This window comes from Trichoplax adhaerens, genomic scaffold (assembly GCF_000150275.1).
Source record: "Trichoplax adhaerens TRIADscaffold_4 genomic scaffold, whole genome shotgun sequence".
NCBI lineage: Eukaryota > Metazoa > Placozoa > Uniplacotomia > Trichoplacea > Trichoplacidae > Trichoplax > Trichoplax adhaerens.
Window position 1 is genome coordinate 2,008,563 of NW_002060946.1, and position 18,896 is coordinate 2,027,458.

An 18,896-nucleotide genomic window follows, 5' to 3' on the forward strand; every position below is an offset into this window, starting at 1 on the left:
CAGTTTATGGTGTACACTAACTCTTCTGAGAAATACCTTGCCGCTATATGTTTATCGTTTTATGGATTCAGAATGCAGATAAATTATTTTGGTAGTCTTCTAACAAATTACTATAGATGACATCTTTAATCTAGCATCTAAAGCTCTATTTACAGACACTTAGTTGATAAACTTATGTCATGAAACCTTGCAGTTATTAAAAGAACGTGGTTCACGCTATATCGAAATAATGAAATAGATACTCCATATAATCTATGAATAAGCATTTAAAAATGCCTGCAAAACATTAAGTTTGTTCATTGTAAATGTTATACAGTAGAGTAGAACGCTTAACGAAGAAGAATTTTTAACGTAGCTAAAGGTGGAAATAAGTAAAACAAAGAACTCCTAAAATTGTTAATAATTGTTGATGATGTTTACTGACTTCGCTTAAAAATCTATGAGTAAACTCGGGGCTAGAAAAATTTTATTTTCGCTAAATTTTTCAGCTATATACAAATATCAACATGATTTAAATTCTATAGATTACAAATATTGGTTGATTATTTTAAAATTTTTGCAATATGCATTTGATTAATTACAGCAAAAGTAAATCTCCATAATCATACTTTAAAAACATTAATACAAGCTTCATTTTTAATCATTTCACGTTAAACTAACTACATCGTATTATGGATGCCGAGTACACTTAAATAGTACATCGATAAACAGATATACTTTACTCTTAATATTAGCAAAGATACAACGGAAACAGATTATGCTTATTTATTATTTTAAGTTAAAACTTCGTAATTATGACTGGCTATTTGATTTACGGCAAAATGGGCACTGTTGATTTTGCAGCTGAAGAAGTTCGTAATCTTCCGTCAAGTAGATCTATAAAAGCAATAAGTTGAGTCACTCTTTCATAATTTTAAGAATAGGGTTTACTCTTACACTAACTAATGGCTAAAATTAGTGCTGTATATCCATTTAGATTTTAAACTCGCTTGAGTAAGTGGATATTAACAAGAAATAAAAATTTGATGGCTATAATTGAATTTCAATTATTTCATATTACTTACATGTTGACAATATGGACAAACAGTTATGGAAACACTATCCAGCATCAGTTTATAATATCGATATTTTAATGGCAAGGGCCATTTTTGGATGATGACTTCGTTCTTATTTAATTTTTGTAATTGCGAATGATTGAGTTGGATAGCAACAAATTCTGATCCTCCTTGCTATAAAATAAGTCATACATGATAAATTTAATAAAAATTTTTCTGCTGGACTAGTCGATGTACTTTAATAAACATAATAGTAAATTTTCATAAGACTTACCTCAAACGTTGTCATCTTTGTTGAAAACGGATCAGAAGTGTCGCCAATTTCTTCCTGTACACTGTCATCAAGGCGTAATGTCTGAACAGCTAATTAGAGGTTAAGTAAAACATTGTAAACAAAACACTTCAAAAGGGTACTTTTAAGTTGAAAACCTAAGACTAGAATCCTGCAGTGATGGCTGTGACGATATCTTGTGACTTAACAGAAGATTTGTTACATAAAGAAGGCTAGAATTGGACTTTACTACTTCCCTATATGGATCTTAAAGTCTATACAACTAAAATTTAAAACCATGTCATTATCACATAGTTGTAGCGCATAGCTACCCAAGAAATTGAGATCTAAAATATCCGATCCAATCTCACTGTGTACTATAGTACTTCATAAATTGAATAATTTATAAAACTCTACGTTATTATATTATCAGAAAACCAAACTAACTTTTAAATCTTGCGTAAGATATAGCAAATAAAATTAGATCCTACGTAATACTCCAATATGAAAAAAATTATTTGATATCACTTTTGGTAACGATTGGATACATTCCGATTCCTGCTCTTTCCATTCACGACCTTTCTTTTCTTTTCGCACACCAAAATCTTGCTCAATATATTTAACAGCTTCATCATCACTTATACCATCTTCTAGGATAAATTCTACTAATGGCAATACTTCAAAGGTATTAAATGAGTTGACAAAAGGTTGTTGGCAATTGATACAGCGATTGCCTTTGCTGTTGAGTAATGGATTGGTTGTAAAACAACGGTAGCACAAGGGTAATAATTCGTCAGAATCTTGAAAGGGTTTTGATCTGATTGTTACACTACCTAAATCGACAATTTCTTGCAGCTCACGAGGTAATTTTAAGGATTGCAATTTATCATAGGCATGTCGAGCTAATTTATAAGCAGCTAAATTTCTTCCTTGCTTCGCTAATGCGAATAATGTAAAAACACGCGAAATACCAACAGGTAAATCACTCGAAAAAGTCTGTAGTAGATAACGAGCTTGATTAAAGATTGCTTCTGGTTGCATGGAAGTAAACGGCTCTTCAATAAAGCGATGAATATTGTGATACAAGAAATACATTTCAGCTTTTTGATAGTACTGCTTAAATTTGGTTGCGAATAACTGGATATTTTTCTCTATAATATTTAAGAAAAAATATTTTCCTTATATTAATACTAATAACATGGTTATTGAACAACGAAAATTACTGCTATTCTCAAAGAATTGTAGTAGCATTTACCAGAGATCGCTCTAAGCTGTTCTCGAGGGATTACAGAAAATATAACAACATATATTATTGCTATCTTCGAATAAGTATAGTAGCAAGAGCAACAGAGACCAATGCTCATCTTGATGAATTATAGCAATCACATAAACAAAAACCATTGCTATTGAAGAAATTGTATAGATTGGAGAAGAGGGATCACTACCGTTCTGGACAATCCGACTTACCATTCAGTTTATTATCCTTCGTCATATCCAGGCACTGTGAAGCCAATAGCCAGAAATAATAACCCGTATCGGAGAATCTATAGTAAACAATCACGTTAATGGTACCACTACAGCATTACTACAGGCTGAGCAAACTAGTTTATATTTTCAGTTTAAGATTTTATTACGACTATAATTGGTTGTGTAGGAATCTGGCTTAAAATAATATTTAATGTACCTCGATTCTAAGACAGCATTATGAGTTAACTGTTCCAAGACTCTGAAAGCTTCTTTCTTTCTTCCGGCTTCGTAAAATGCTAACGTTGTTGAAGAATAGCCAATAGCTAAATCAATCTATTTACATACGCTTTATGATACTATAAGGTCCATGATAAAAATTTAGTTGGCCATCTAGCTTAAACTTTACTAGAAAGATAGTGTAGAATGACTAACTTACCCCGCTGTGCTTCTTCAAATTTATCATTCTCCGCTAGCCACGTAGCATAAGGGACATAAATTTCATCCTATATATCAAATAATTCAGTGAGATTCGTTATAAATTAGTAATAAATTATAGGTATGGAAATTAAGAAAAATCATAAAACGTTGTATCTATATCATAATGTCATCTACTAGCGAATAACTATCATTTACTCATTACATGCATAGTTTAAGATACTGATTTACATGCAAATTCTATTTACCTTCAGTTGCGGATTATTTTTAGCTAATTCAAAAGCCTGAAAATTAAAAATAATTATATATAAAATGAGTATCGCACTAGGTAGCTATCATCTGAAGTATTTGCTTATATTTTTGACTATCATGATTTACCTCCGTCCATTTTCGTGAATCGATATATAATTTTGCTAGCGCTTTAGAATCGCCAATTTTATTGAGAACTTCGGCAGCATAAACGGCCTAGAATATAATCCGAAGTAATTACAGTATATTATTCAAGAGTATCGATAGCAGTAGGTGAGAGACATTATACCGTCTCATACTCTACCGCAATTGACTAATTTTTTTTAACTCTTACTTGTCCTAGCTTTTCGAGGTAGGAAGCACATAGCTTTAGCGGTTCAACATCTGCCTTATTTAGTTGCCGAGAGATTTCTACAAGTCTGTTTGTAATAGTAACGAAATGCGTTAAGATATCAATTTCAAATTCCGAAATTCACGGCGAATAGTTCAGCATAGAACGTAAAATTATTTACTTATCGCCCCAGCCATTTTGCCCAATAATATCAATCGCTTTGCAATATTCTCCTGCTGCTAGATACATCTCGCTGTTAATTAAAGTAAAATAATCCATAAAATAGCTATCTTTGTCAGAAAGATACTGATTCTTCACTTCATATTGCTTTTCGTCTCCTCATAAAAATTTCTATTTATTAATCACAGAATTTAGTATACGGCACCTGGCAGCTTTTGGATCATCTGTTGTTGAGCACCATTCAGCCTGCTTTTTCATGATCTTCTTCACGTTCAAAGGATCAGTATGGACGACATATTCCTAATAATCGCCAAGAAAAAGAACGACCATGAAATAACAACCATAAAACAATAGATGGATATGCTGTAAAATATTAATCTATTACCTTTGCATGTTCGAATTGCCGAAGATCAGTAAACATATCTACAGCCTGTATATTATACCAATGATGATTAGTTACTTTTAAACCTATATACGTGCGCTAGCTCATGTAATACCTTATCTTCATTTCCAGTCTTCTTATACAATCGAGCAGCTTCTTGAAATTTACCCTATTAATTGCATAAAGTGAAAATGAACAAGGAAATTATAATCCTTCTCGATTAGATATGTTACGAAGTAGTAGTGAAATTATACCATTAAACTGTAAACAGAGATAAATAGAAATTGTATTTCTGATTTTTAAATTGTAATGACCTGGTAGGCATAAATATCGGCACGAAATAGATCGTCATTATTTTCACCTCTCTTTTTACGCTCCTTAAGGTAAGATTATAATGCAAAATTAAGCATGTGAAACTGACAATTAGTGTATTTTTATCATACAGCAATAAATAAATGTTGCAACTAGTTGTGCAGCCTAGAAAATCACCTCAATATTATGAATTAACTGTAGAAAGCAGAAATCTCGAATTCGGATAAAGGACTTCTTTGCAATATCAAAATTTAGGGACTATATGTGAAAATTAAATTACATTGTGTATTGAGCCTTAGTTATTTTGTTAATATGCGATATTATACTTAATTCAAGAAAGCATCCCAGCGTAATTTTTAATATCGATTATATAGAAACCTCTATAGCATCCATAGCTAAGTTTCTCCAGTCTGGATCTGTAACTCCTAAACAGGCAACTTTATATGCGTTCCTAAAGTCGAGAAAGATACGCGATGTACAATGATTAGCTTAAAAGTCTTAAAGCACTCTATATAAAATTTTTTTGATCTACTTACGCGAAATCTTTCTTTTCTAGATATTGGTACATCGCTGCAGACTGTATAAATAAATGATGCTACTCGTTAAATTCAATCTTGTTGTAAAGTACACTTATATTCACTTCATTGAGCTATTCGAATGGTTTACCTGCGGAACATCTATAGCTGACATGGAGTAAATATGTAAGCAGTAGATTTTAGATCCATTAAAGCCTACAACAAAACCCTATCAAAGTAGTGATATAACTATTAGTGTCGCGATAGATTTTAGTGCAGAATTGAATTGCAATGCTTTCGCATAATAAGAGACCTGTAACTTTTGTAGATGAGGAGGAAATATATTAGCTTTAATACATAGCGTCCCATTTCCAGAGAAACAGAGCATATCCTAAGTTTTTAATAAGATTTGATCAATATCTTGAAAATTAAAACTGAAATATATAAACTTGTCAAGTATACTGTAACTTACATCGTTTTGTATATTCCACGACACACTATTCGCATTAGGTTCCTATATACATATTTAATAGTAATAATTAATTCGAGAATTTATACATCCAGGAAATTTAAAATTGATGTAATAGACTCTTGAAAGATGTGTTAATCGAGAATGAACTAGTATTGATAAAAAATGTTAATACCTGATATAGTAATTCTTTAGTTGCTACATCATATACTAAACAAGTGCTGTGCTCATCCACCACGGCTAATTTAGTATGCCTGATTAATTATATTATTAAAATTAGAAATTATTTTTGGGAGGCGAGGGGCACATTATATCGGGTTAACTTAAAATTTCTGTTCGAAAGTTAAGAATTTACTGCAGAGTACTATTTACATTGGACTAATATCCAAACATCGGACAGAAGTTTGCTGCTTTAAGGCAGTAAGTGGAAATGGATTATTGATAAAAATTTTCATAATCTATTAGAATGAGAAAGCAATATTGGCTAATGTTAAATTATTAATCAGCTTTATTTATATATTAATACATATATACAACAGTTTCGTAAGAAATAATGCCGATAGCAAATCGGCCAATATCGATAGAATTCTATCATACCAAGCCGTTCTTCAGACCAACAAGAAGAACTTCACGGCCAGTTGGTCCGCCTATGACTTTAATGTAACGAATTAAAGATTCCATTACCCATTCTCTGTTATAAGGAAAGGGTATAGATAATAATTTAAATGTCAACGAAAAAAAACTTTGCTAACTCCATTTATATTAAAGATCTGGATACTTTTATTACCTTTCTTTGATTCCAGCAAAATTATAGCACTGCAATCTCTTTTCCTATATCGGTTAAGTTTTCAAATTGATGAGATAAGTATCGTCTTATTTACGAATGTTTTAATATAATTTTTATTATTATTTAGATGATTTTTCTTTCGAGATAGATTAATCAACAAACCTGACATAAGACAAAATGGCGGGCGCATACAACGAGTAAGTTGCAATCAAATTTCTTATTGATTCTTTCCTATTTTTTTTCAATCGAATTAACCATAGATATGAGAACAAATGTTTAAGTTTTAAAATTGATAGTTCAGTTTTTACTTAAAATATTCCAATGTATCAATCCAAAATTGTAGATCTATCTGAATACAAACTGAGACAACCGTATGTACAGTATACGATTATATTAAGCAGTTATTTATCCAGTGTTGGATGTAGCTACATTTATTTTAGGATATTTCTATACAAAACTAGTTACATTTAGCTATAGAAGAATCAATTTATCGAAGTAATAAGCTTGGCTTCTATCGCTGTATCTCCAAACAAACTTGGATACAGACTAATATGCTTACTTTTACGCGATACTGCATATCATTTTCATCATCAGCAATCAATTCGTAGATGACAATCTTCTCAGGTAATTGAACCTTAATATTTCAGAAAAGATTTGCTAATTACTTTATTTTACCTCTTTATAATGTTTAAAAATTGTAAATTTATCTGAAAGTGTAATAACCGAGAGCTTTTGCTTGTAGATTGCAATCTTCTTAACCAAGTCGCGGCATTTAATTCGAACTAGTAGAAGAAAAAAGACAAAATTTTATTAGCTAAATGAAAAATATATCGCTGGCAAGAATATTCCAACAAATAGATTATCCCTAAAACTTAAAGATTGTTCATCTATTTATAATATTATCTATTCTATAGGATAGTTAATATTAAAAGTGATAATTTAAATAGGAAAATGTGACTCACCTCTTAGGTCTGTAGTCAAATTTTGAATGATGACATCGGTCATATTCTCTCGAAAAGCGTATCTAATATAAATTATACAGTATGATTTGATGTTATTAATTGCCGATACATTCGGTACGATGTGCATAATAGTTTTCCAATGTATTATTATTTAATATCAAATATAAATTTTAGGTGGTTAGCACGAATAATACAGGAAAAATCAGTTGCACTACCTGTCTCGGTAAAGTCCATGGACTGTACTAAAGAGTAATTGATAATATGCGATAGTCCCATCTTGACATCCGACAGCCTATTATTGCGGAGTAATTTTTGAATACCACTCATGTTTAAACATCCGATATTTTACATTAAGATATATAGGATAGCATACCACAAAATTCTGATCTGGCTTTACTTTGCAGCACCAGATCCATGACTGCTGCTCAGCAAATGATGTTAATTTTATTCCTTGCGTTGAGCATAAATTAACCTGTTAAAATAACAGAAATTAACTTCTTTGAATATGAATTATTACGCTTACGTAATGATACTGTAATTTACATATAATTATTTTTGTTTTACCTGATTATTTGAACCGCCAATCAAAGTATACTCTCCTTTTGAGAAATATGTTATACAGCAAGCATCAAAACCTAATGATCGATTTTTCCCAATCTATAAGTGAATGAACGAAAATTTTGCGGGTTGTGACAGGTTGTTAGTAAACAATAATTTCAGGTTAGATTTTATTTAATAATCTGGTACAATTTTTTAAATAGATTGCATTTACATGAACAAACCTGTCTTCCACTCAGTTGATAAAATGATAGATTTTGACCCCAGTCGCAAACACAAAGAGTATCTGGCTCATCTCTAATTGAATGATTCGACAACAGAATGTTAAGGATGTGTAGTTAAAATACGATTTCTGTTCGATAGTTTGAAGGCATTATAAAAAATCACTGACTTATTTGGGTTCCAGCTTAAGCACCAGACTGGCGGCGAGTTTGGTCGATCAATTTTAACCTTTTCTTCACCAAGCTAGGAAAATAAAGATAGATTGTTAGTTCGCAAGTCATATGAAACAATAACTGAGAATTTTTTATATCGCTTTAAACTTCGTACCTTATTTCTTATACTAATGTTACCATTATGTAATCCTAATGCAAGATATTGGCCATCATTGGTCCAACTATAAAATAACAAAGAAAATTGCTTAAAAAGTCTTCATCTCATTTTTATATCTAATCACTCTCTTACCCGCAACATGTGATTCTTGAGTTACAGCGGTGTTTCGACACGGATTTTTGCTCGGGTGACCATAAACCTGTTGTTAATGTAGATTTTGTAACCATCACTACTAGATTTGTGAGATTATTATCGCTTAAAGTAGATTAAATTATACCGAAATCGGTAATAGCGCAACTTGTTAATTGATTCGTCACTGGATTATAGGACAAACACTGAATAGCATCATTGTGACTGGAAATTGAAAATTTATATTGTCATTAGGAATAGAGAATTATATCACTTAGGCCCTAAATTAAAATCTGATGCATGCTGCTGGTAGATTGTATAACTTACGTATATTTAAGAATGCCTTCTAGTTTACATGTCCATATAATAACACATTTATCAGCTCCGCCTGATGCAAATCTCTTACCTAATAAATAACGAGTATAGAGAGAAAAAATAAGGAGATGATATTATGTTGTAGGTCATACACTTGAGTAGATAAAATGATACTAATCCATTTCACATTATGCCGTATAAAGATATAAGTAGATGCATTGGTAGATTAACTTTAACTTGCTCGATAATCGATTACAAATATATATATATATATAACATACAAGTAATACCACAGTTATAAATCCATGATGAATGTAATATGTATTTTAAATCGATAGAGATTAAAGACTTACCGTCACCGGCATAAGCAACACAGTAGACTGTGTCTTTGTGGCCTTTCAACGGTTGTAGTAAAGTTCCATCATTAGTGTCATAAACCTGAAATGGTTCAAATTAAAAAAAAAAATTAAATGGAATCTAAGTTAAATCCGTTTGTATTTGTTATATTACCCTAAATAAAAATCTATCATAATTATAGTTGATAGTATCATGATAAATTATCGTTGTTATGATAATAAAGTATGTAAATGAGATTATAAAAAACCATGTTATCAAGTTTATAGCTTATAGCCTAATTGGTAAAAGCTATATGCGTATTTATTAACTAATTTGAAAATTTTATTATATTTGCTGTTGAATGTTTCTATATCTTACCAAAACACGATTTCCCGCTGCAACAATCAGTTGAGTCCCATCAGGTCGAAAACACATATCATAAATACTGTAATAAATAATAATAGTAAAAGTTACAATAAAACGTGAGATGAGGGCTCGCATACCCATCAACACACCCTACTTTATGCGAATAAATACACCATAAGTAGAACAGGCATAGATATTGCTTTTATCATGTTATAATCTCTATGCTATGTATCATAATCCAGTTTTGTTGCCATTAACTTCCAAATTTCACATTGATAATTTGAATTTTACGGTTGGTACTTTGGTCAAATAATTGTAGCTTACCATTGCTCTATTTTATCTTTATCGAAAACCCGATCGACCCATAGAGAAATCGCCCTCATCGTGAATTTCAATTTCAATATTTGTCGCTGTTAGATGGAAGAAGATCTACAGTCGTCTATACAGTAATAACTGACTATCTTTAAACCATTCAAGTACAGTAGTCTATGCTTGCCTATTTTCATTTGCCTGGAGAAATGGTTGACATGGTAATGGGCTGAAGACTCTTAACAACACGCATGCGTACAGCTATTCTACAGCCCTGTTTCTGATAGTAATTGCTGTCGCTTGATTTAATTTCAAGTCAGTATCAAGAATCGTTTGGTATTGTAATCGACAGTATGATCCTACAGCGAGATTCTGTCCATGATCTGTTTACAGTACAGTACACTGTGTACAATGTACAGTACACTGTACAGTGTACACTGTACAGCTAGTGGAAAAGGATTGACTGACAGATGTTGTTGTGACAAGGGCTTCTACAGTATACGAGCGTAAGTACTGTACTGTACAGTGTACAGTACAGTATACTGTACAGTACAATAATTAGTTCGATATGCTGTACTGTACAGTACAGTACTGTACTGTACTGTACAGTATACACTGTACTGTATAGTTAATGGTTATACTGTACAATGCTGCCTGAAATTCATTGATAGGGAGCGATTTTCTCGACTTATGGATATTGGTTCGGGGTTTTTACACTCTGTTTACCATTTTACCATGCTGTATGATTTTCAGTGATCCTAGCTACAGTAATAGAATATGATTACAATGTAGTCCTAGGTACTGTACTGTTGATTACCTAGTACTAGGCTAGTAGTCCCACCAGCTACTTGTAATCCATGCCGACAGCAAACATAACAAAGATCTGCCGCTATCTTGTCTCTATCTCAGTCCTATCAGATTGTGCAATGTGCATATGGCGGTGTCTTTCCTTTAGAAGTAACTTAGTCTTCTTCCCTTCTACTGTGCAGAACATGCGGCACGCCACCATGTCGTCGCACAGTACTCTACAGTGTACAGTACTACAGTACAGTATATCATACAGCCTGTATACAGTAGTACACTGTACTGTAGCTGACTGCTGCAGAAGGACCTTGGAACTAGCTGTAAATAAAAATTCAGTACAATATTTACTTACTGTACTGTACTGTATATATACAGTATTCCACGAAATCATTAATCCAGTACAGGAATCGACGAAAAAAAGTACTTATCCTGAACTTACTGCTTGTCAGAAAGAAGCAATGATCTATTGAATTCAACGAGAAATCTTCTACAGCTCATCAGCGCTACTTTGCTTTACGCTGTGCTATATAGTGCACAGTACATGAATAAAACGCAGTCGTGATCGACAGCCAAAGCTCACTTGTAATTGACTGACGACAGGCACACTCTCGACGACGACGTCCTGCTGTACAGTACAGTACTATTCTCAATTCATATAGAAACGATAGACGATACCGACGCGTCAAGCAAGACTAGTGCGTACCTCATTGACGTTGAAGCTCGTATCACGTCAAAGCAAAGCGATTCAGTTACCTTCTATTGCTCTCACTCTCACAGAGAAAAAGCAAAAAAATTTCGAGAAGAGGGAGAGAGACAAGCAAGGAAATGGCGACTAGTACATCAGAATATCAACATGATGAGCCGTCGTCACCGGCATTAGCTCCTTGGGAGCGATTTTCCCGTTGGCTGCACTGTGTGTGTATTGTGGTATTTGATTTAGAATTGGGCCAAGCTATTGAGGTAAGAGAATACAGTACAGGGGAAGATTTTGCAACCAGTTACTCTTTCAATGACATTGCATCGTTGTCATTGTAACACAGTCAAAATTTGGTGGTAATGGCAGCCAGTGAACAGCGAGATTCACTATCTTTCAGTGGCTGTTTCTTTATGTATAACGTTAGAATTCAATTAGTTTATCTTGTATTTATAGGATATACAAGTCAGTGCAGTATCTGCAGTTATGTACTACTGTCAATATTCGTGGAATATTAGTCTACTGTTATTTTTTCCAGTTCTTTCTGTGGTTTCATTGGGAAAAATAGTGTAGAATAGCTTCACAGTGAATAGGCAGCTGTGGATTGATGCTCATGAATCGATAGAATGCTACTGTATGACAGTATAGTTATTGAAATTGAAGGAACAAGTAATGATTCAAGTCATATCCAGTTTTTCTACGTGTTGGTATATCTTTATATCGGATAGTAATACATGAAAACATGCCCAACTGTTCTTCAGTATACAATGATTGAAAAGGAGATAGACTTGAATAATAACGACTGAAATTAGAATGATTTCACCTGTTACTATTCCTTCTACGTTTAGGATGTCTATCCGGCTGAAGCAGAACTTTCTACCTCGGAGGTGAGTTTCAAAACATGATGCTAGGAAAGCATATTGGTTAGCATAGGTTGATTATTCTAATACAATATTGCTAGTTCGTATACCTCGTTAGAATATCTTAAATTTTTCTTGTATTTTGTATATGGGTAATACTATACGCTAGCTATGTTAAAGTACTAATTTTTGACCACAGGCAATGCTAGCTATAACGATTAATTGACTCATTGGTCCTTGAGTAAGATCATTTTATACTGTACTTTATGGACGCAGAAATTCTATTTGAGTAAAGCTAAACAAACGCAATATTATTTTTGTACTGTAATAGCGCTATCTTAAAACTCTGTCCAGCATACAAATGCCGTGCAAACGCTGAAGGCAGACAGCACGATCACTTATTTTCATTTGCAATTTCAAAAGGTCTGCCTTTACTTTTAAAAATGATAATAATACAGTATATTTATTTAATGTACCTGCTGGAACCGTGGACGGGTTGATAAGGTCACATCAACACGATACTAACTAGTGGTTTACTTGAGCTATTTACTCTTTCATCTTGAAATTATACAGTAGATGTCTAGCTGAAGTATCGACTTATGTAGACGATGACAAATCTTAATAATCTACAAAGACCGATTATCCTGTAGTATTTTATGTTTTTTAAAAACCGTGTATGTTTATATTCTCAGCATTTCCGATCTCCCTAATATTTTTTGATAGACCTTTTTATGTCTGCAAAGATGCTGATCTTACTATTGATCCCTACAGACACGTAAATTTCTTTTACTGTCGGAGGTGATATAAATCTATAAATTTATTGTATTGATCTATATATATTCGAATACAGAACACTGGTAAACAATGTTGAAACTATTGAAATGCTCACGTATTCAGTAATCATCATGAAAAGCGAAAAGCATTCATTAGTATCCATTTAAACATTAGATTTTTTATAGAAAATTTATCATATCATATTTCGACAATGTCTTTAACTGACTGTGAATTTATTCAATTTAGCGTAATGTAGCTGGTTAGGAATATTGTCATAATTACGATTGACTTCCATGTGATATTCCCATTCTATATCTTGATATCGACATGAGAGAAAGAGGCTGATTGTGATATCCTAATGTTTTAATTATAGTCAATTTTGCTGCCACTTTAGTCTTACGAAATTTTAAACAAACTTTAGCTAACGATATTTACCAACTTCATTAGTTAATAAATATCCGTTTAAAATAAATTACATGGTCAAATATTCGCCAGATCTATCAATGCTCTTACGGTGCTAGTAGATAATACGTTCCATGTTCGCATCTGTAATAGTCAATGTTAGGCAAGAAAGGACTTTATAACCGTTAATGCTATGCAGATTTCAAGCTGATATCGGAGAGCCGTACAATATATACGCGTAGTTGCTTGACTCACCCCAAGCCTTAAAATACTTTTTACTAATCTACTGCGTGTTAAACTTTGAAGAATCATCCTAAAGTTTTACATTTGTTTTTGCAAAACCTTTTCTAGAGTAATGATTAGCTTATCAATGTCTCCCATCTCAAAACAATAGGTTGCTATTTTATTTTCCTTTTAAAAGTAGCCGGTATTTATGATTCTTAATGAATATGATCTGCTGTAAAGTTTAATAAAGAGGACCGTACTTTGGCAGATATTATACGATTCTGTCTGCAATTAACAGGAAAAATTTTCTTTTTGAACCATATTTAATGAGATTTTTATGTTGGTCCAAATTATTGTCGCGGGCCTCGCTATTAATTGTAAATCCGATCATCTGTATCAATTCCATTGAATTAAATGAAAACGCTATCAATCACGATAACCAGGAATGAAAGTTATCATACAGAAACTGAACCCTCTTTTCCCTTAGTATTCGCCCTTTTTAGTGGATTACTGTAACTTATTATAGGTCTAATGCAAACATTTGACAGCCAACTCCCTCATCAAAGTGGCTGTATGAAATTCATGTTAATATGCTGAATAATAAAATTTAGAATTTATGACACTCTAACATATATTTAGCGATTGTAAAGTTGAATAAATACCGATGTGCAACTTAATGCTGTGTTTTGAAAGTATGACAGAACAATATTCATATTCTACCCCTGGCAGAACGTTGAATATTCTTGATTACTTATAAATTTAAGACGATTATTTATTAATTGGTGTATTAAATCTTAAAAAAATTACCTGTTTTCTTTTTAGAAAAGGAATATATGTTACTTGTCCTTCCCTGATTCCAATTCTGGTTTGTATACGTGCTGTAGATATATTAGTGTATGTCTGCCATTTATTTACTTTGATAATACTTACTCTTGTCTGCTTAGATTTTTTTACCAGTACTGTACTAAAGTTATGGAATTTCTTTAATTTATACCTTATTGATCACTGGTTGATATCTTTATATGCACTTGATTGTTGTCAATAACACATTAAGATCTTGTAAATATTGATTATTTAGCTGCTATGGGCGATACTCAGTTCCACTTCCGGATAAGAAGTGATCGACGTCTTGAACTTGATAGTTCTGAAGTTTTAGTTGATCGAGACAGCCCTGCAGTATTAAAGGTATTCATCTGGGAAAAAATTTCGCAATTTTTAGATATTAACTAGCAGGATGCTGATACTGTACGCTTCATAAGCTATCTATTAGATTATAATTATCGTAATTTAGTTACTGTGTTATTAAATCTTTTCCAAAATATCAATAACAAAATTGTCATCTAGCCTGATATTGCCCACTATTACGGATTTGTTTACTTCCGACAAGAGAAAGATTCTACTTCCAAAAGGGGCTACATGCAAAAAGTAATGAAACTGTCTTTGTGTAGCATTGTATAACGATAAAGATACTCTTATTTTACTACAGTATCAACAATGAATGCCAATGATAGACTTACTTTGAAATTAGTAATACTGTTGAGTCTATGATAGAATGCTAATAGACAACTACTATTTAATGAATGAGCCCAATATTGTTAAGCTGGCTAAATCCCTGGCTAAATACTTACAACCTCGCTTCTTTTAAATTCAGAGGCTACATATAACTAATTAATGGATGTATTCTTGTTAATGGTATTAATTTTTGGTTTTAATTATAGTCTGTGGTTCTACTTTCGAGGTTACCATATGTAAAATTCTTTTCAGTTATTGTAAGTATGAGTATTACAATTTTCTTATATAAGCACAATTCGTTTATCATAATAATTAATGGGTAAGATGCTATCTTAAATCTACGTGTGTAGTAATGATCAAATTTAAAGTTACTCTAGCATTTTATAGAAAATTTGTAAAATTATCATACTCTTATAGAGTAAAACTGTAGCGGAAGGATATTTTGAACATGGCATGGTGTCTATCGAATCATCATGTCACGATATTGATCAATGGCGTTTGCCGATACCCGGTCGAACACTTCAGTTACCTATTTCGGGAAAAGTTTTGCAGGTAATTACAAATGCTGATAAATTTCTGTTGTAATAGTTATTTTATCAATATCAAATCTATACTGTACATCACCAGGCCGATTACTAATTAATTAACCCATTCTTACATTTTCTTTGTACTTCAGATCCGAATTCCTTCAAAGAAAGATAAACCTGGGGCTGTTTCATCGCCAGAAGTTTACGGAGTCAATCCGCTAGAAATTCCGGTAATGCCTTATAACCGGATAATAGCTAATTATTTCTTCTATTAATAATATTTTGTCGTATATCCATTGCTTGAATATAATCATCATTTTTATAATGCTATAGCAAGCAATTCCAGCTGTTACTATAGTTTCATCCGTTCAAGATGTTGACTCGTTCAGGTAAGATTATAGTATAAGCTAATTAAATGCTTACCGTTAACTTGTATTATTTTATAGTTAAATTAATTTAATTTTGGTACTAATCCTCATTTATCATAAATCTTTACTACTTCAGTTGTTTACAGCCGGTTCTTCCTCACCTTAACGTTCTTTGGGAATTAGTGTTAGTTGGGGAGGTATGATGATTAAAAAATTTTAATCTATTTTTCGATTGTTAATTCTCCGCTATTCAATCAAAATTTATTGATCTCTTTGTATTTTAAAGCCTATTGTGGTGATGGCATCGACACCAGATATTTGTGCTACAACTGTGCAAGCCTTAATAAAGTATGGATAGTTATTCTTTAAGTCATAAATAAATTAATGATAAAATGAGCCGGTTTTAATTAAGTAAAATGTTCTTTTTATCATTCTAAAGCATGATAAAGCCTTTAAAGTACGCTTCAGATTTTCGTCCTTACTTTACCATTCATGATAATGAGTTCAAGGAATATACAACCAAGACTCAAGCACCGTACGTCATTAGGCTATATACATATTTATTATCTTATGCCATAACATTGTATATACTTTAATATCAACTGAAGTGCGAGTTTTTCTTTTTTTAATCAATTTGAAACATATTCCTGTTCCAGTCCGAGCATTATATTAGGTGTCACAAACCCTTATTTCGCCAAGACTCTGCAGCACTGGCCTCACGTATTGGTTGTTGATAGCTGCTCAAATCCAGGTTTATAAGAATATCTTCATGGTACAATTGATAAGTGTCCTAATCTGTATCGCATTCTATTCAAGGTTTATCGTCAACTATTAAGCGTACGAAAAACTTAAAAGGTCTCACGACACTTGATACTACGCCCGGTTAGTACCGTCAAACCCTCGTAGTACCTGTTTCTTTTTAAGAATGATTTATATGATATCTATGTATTGTTACAAATATTAGGTTTATACACCAAGTACCTCCCAACCATGAAAGAAGACAAATTTATAATTAGAAGATTATTAAAGGTTCTTTAACAATGACTTTTACGGTGGTTTTATACGTAGATAAAGGTTGCGCGACTACACTTTCTCTAATAAAAATTAACTTTTTATAGCAAGTACCACCGGGAACGCGACCGCAAGAGGCTCAGGTTTGCTCATATTTACATATCTGTCGTAGAAATAATAAATCTAAAAAATAGTAGTAACTATTGCAACTATTTTTTTTACGTCATTCTATCTCATTCCAACTTGTCATAAACTTATCTCAAACGCATTTACCGTACAATATTTCAGAATGCAATGTTAACAAGACATTTCTTGGAACAAACACAAAGCTTTATCATTCCTTTGGTTAGTATTTATCTCGGCTATTGACAAGTCCGAAATCACATCTTTACATTTGCTTAGTATTTACAAAAGGCTAAATTACGATTCTTAGGAAAGATATATAACAACGTTAATGCCACTTCAAAAGAATATATCACCATGGAAGGTAAGTGCTTGTAAAAATATAACGATGGTTTACATTATCGTTGTATATGAAAATAATGAATGTGTAGAATATAGCAGCTTCCCTCGTAAAATATATATATAAATATCGTCTTTTTTTATGTACGCGTAAAGAGTGCACCAAATCTGAAACCGTTCGACGTAGAAGAATTTATACGTAGTCTGAATAAGGCTGGGCCACAATTGACATCAGATATAAAAGGAAACTGGCAGACTTTATACAGGTACAAATAGTATACGTAGTCAAGTATTGCTAAATTTGACTTCTGAAAGTTTAAGGCATAACAATTGAATCTATTCAAGGAAATTTTTTAAATCACCAAATTTTGATGGTTGGCTTCGAAGTCGCCAAGCTGAAATACTTGAAGCTCTTCAGCTAAGGCAAATAGAAATGATGGGAGCTGCGGTAGGACAAGAAAACTCATCGCAAATTTAAGATATGTAAAATTTAGATCGATCCAACGATTCATTTGAATTTTCTCCTTTACTTTTGTAATTCTGTAGGATATTACCGCATATATAAAAGGCAAAGCTGAAGTTGAAATAGTTGATTTAATCCTTCGATTGAAAGATAAACTGGTAAATATTAAGTGCAATGTAGTTAAAATTGTTTCTAAGTATTTCGATCAAATTTAGCTTTTACTGACCTGCCCTTATTGAAATATTTCATTTTTAGAAGAACTCCAATGTGTCTATTAGTGAAGTTACTCGACATCGTCTTACTGAGCATCTAATTTTTGTAGTCAGTATCCTACCTCCCGATTTACAAGGAATACTTAAAAATATCTAGCAATATGTCAAAATCTATGAAGTATAAAATATAGTCACTTGTACAGTTGCGATGTAAAAATTGAATGATTTAATGATGTTTTATGATCATAACGTCCTTCGTTGAGTAATAGCGATTCACTTCTGTTATATAGTAATAACTGAAACGTTCTGTTATCATTTTATCTACAGCGGTATTAATAAGCGTCAGCTTTCCATAGTGCTGATTGCAATACTTATAGTATTGGCAATATTTAACATGACTTTCAGAATATGTAGCCATACAACATCTAGTTTTACCGGCGTGTTGTGAATTGTGATCCAAAAGTTATGGATATGTAATCAAATGTAATATATGTATGGATAAAATATAAGACTCAGTTTTATTCAAATCTATTGTACCGCCTCTTCCGAGACTTCAGAATTAGCTATAACAGTCAACTCCTTTTCAGCTTTTCGAATAGCTA

The 18,896-nt window shown here is 32.3% G+C and overlaps 2 protein-coding genes across 2 annotated transcripts; one reads left to right on the plus strand and one right to left on the minus strand.

Moving 5' to 3' along the window:
• Positions 1-792: 792 nt before the first annotated feature.
• TRIADDRAFT_63833 (uncharacterized protein) lies at positions 793-10,054 on the minus strand (the record flags this gene model as incomplete). The annotated part of the gene is made up of 41 exons (XM_002111850.1): positions 793-876; positions 1,065-1,229; positions 1,330-1,418; positions 1,818-2,477; positions 2,794-2,870; positions 3,011-3,089; positions 3,230-3,296; positions 3,477-3,512; positions 3,607-3,693; positions 3,812-3,896; positions 3,990-4,061; positions 4,194-4,288; positions 4,374-4,418; positions 4,486-4,539; positions 4,685-4,747; positions 4,860-4,940; positions 5,061-5,133; positions 5,219-5,259; positions 5,349-5,426; positions 5,511-5,588; positions 5,670-5,711; positions 5,842-5,920; positions 6,039-6,124; positions 6,264-6,357; positions 6,454-6,497; positions 6,616-6,684; positions 7,013-7,087; positions 7,129-7,235; positions 7,416-7,477; positions 7,631-7,707; positions 7,789-7,887; positions 7,980-8,072; positions 8,198-8,270; positions 8,365-8,438; positions 8,523-8,589; positions 8,658-8,724; positions 8,803-8,879; positions 8,982-9,060; positions 9,323-9,407; positions 9,684-9,750; positions 9,996-10,054. 41 exons carry the CDS (start codon positions 10,052-10,054, stop codon positions 793-795), a joined length of 3,684 nt encoding a protein of 1,227 aa, XP_002111886.1.
• A 1,555-nt stretch (positions 10,055-11,609) lies between these two features.
• TRIADDRAFT_23603 (uncharacterized protein) lies at positions 11,610-18,451 on the plus strand (the record flags this gene model as incomplete). The annotated part of the gene is made up of 22 exons (XM_002111353.1): positions 11,610-11,744; positions 12,327-12,365; positions 14,562-14,604; positions 14,818-14,924; positions 15,084-15,164; positions 15,458-15,508; positions 15,669-15,803; positions 15,928-15,987; positions 16,112-16,167; positions 16,283-16,343; positions 16,433-16,494; positions 16,586-16,681; positions 16,803-16,897; positions 16,963-17,028; positions 17,111-17,175; positions 17,265-17,300; positions 17,446-17,502; positions 17,591-17,644; positions 17,776-17,885; positions 17,965-18,067; positions 18,166-18,258; positions 18,341-18,451. The coding sequence occupies 22 exons, from the start codon at positions 11,610-11,612 to the stop codon at positions 18,449-18,451; spliced, it is 1,716 nt and encodes a 571-aa protein (XP_002111389.1).
• Positions 18,452-18,896: the final 445 nt, after the last annotated feature.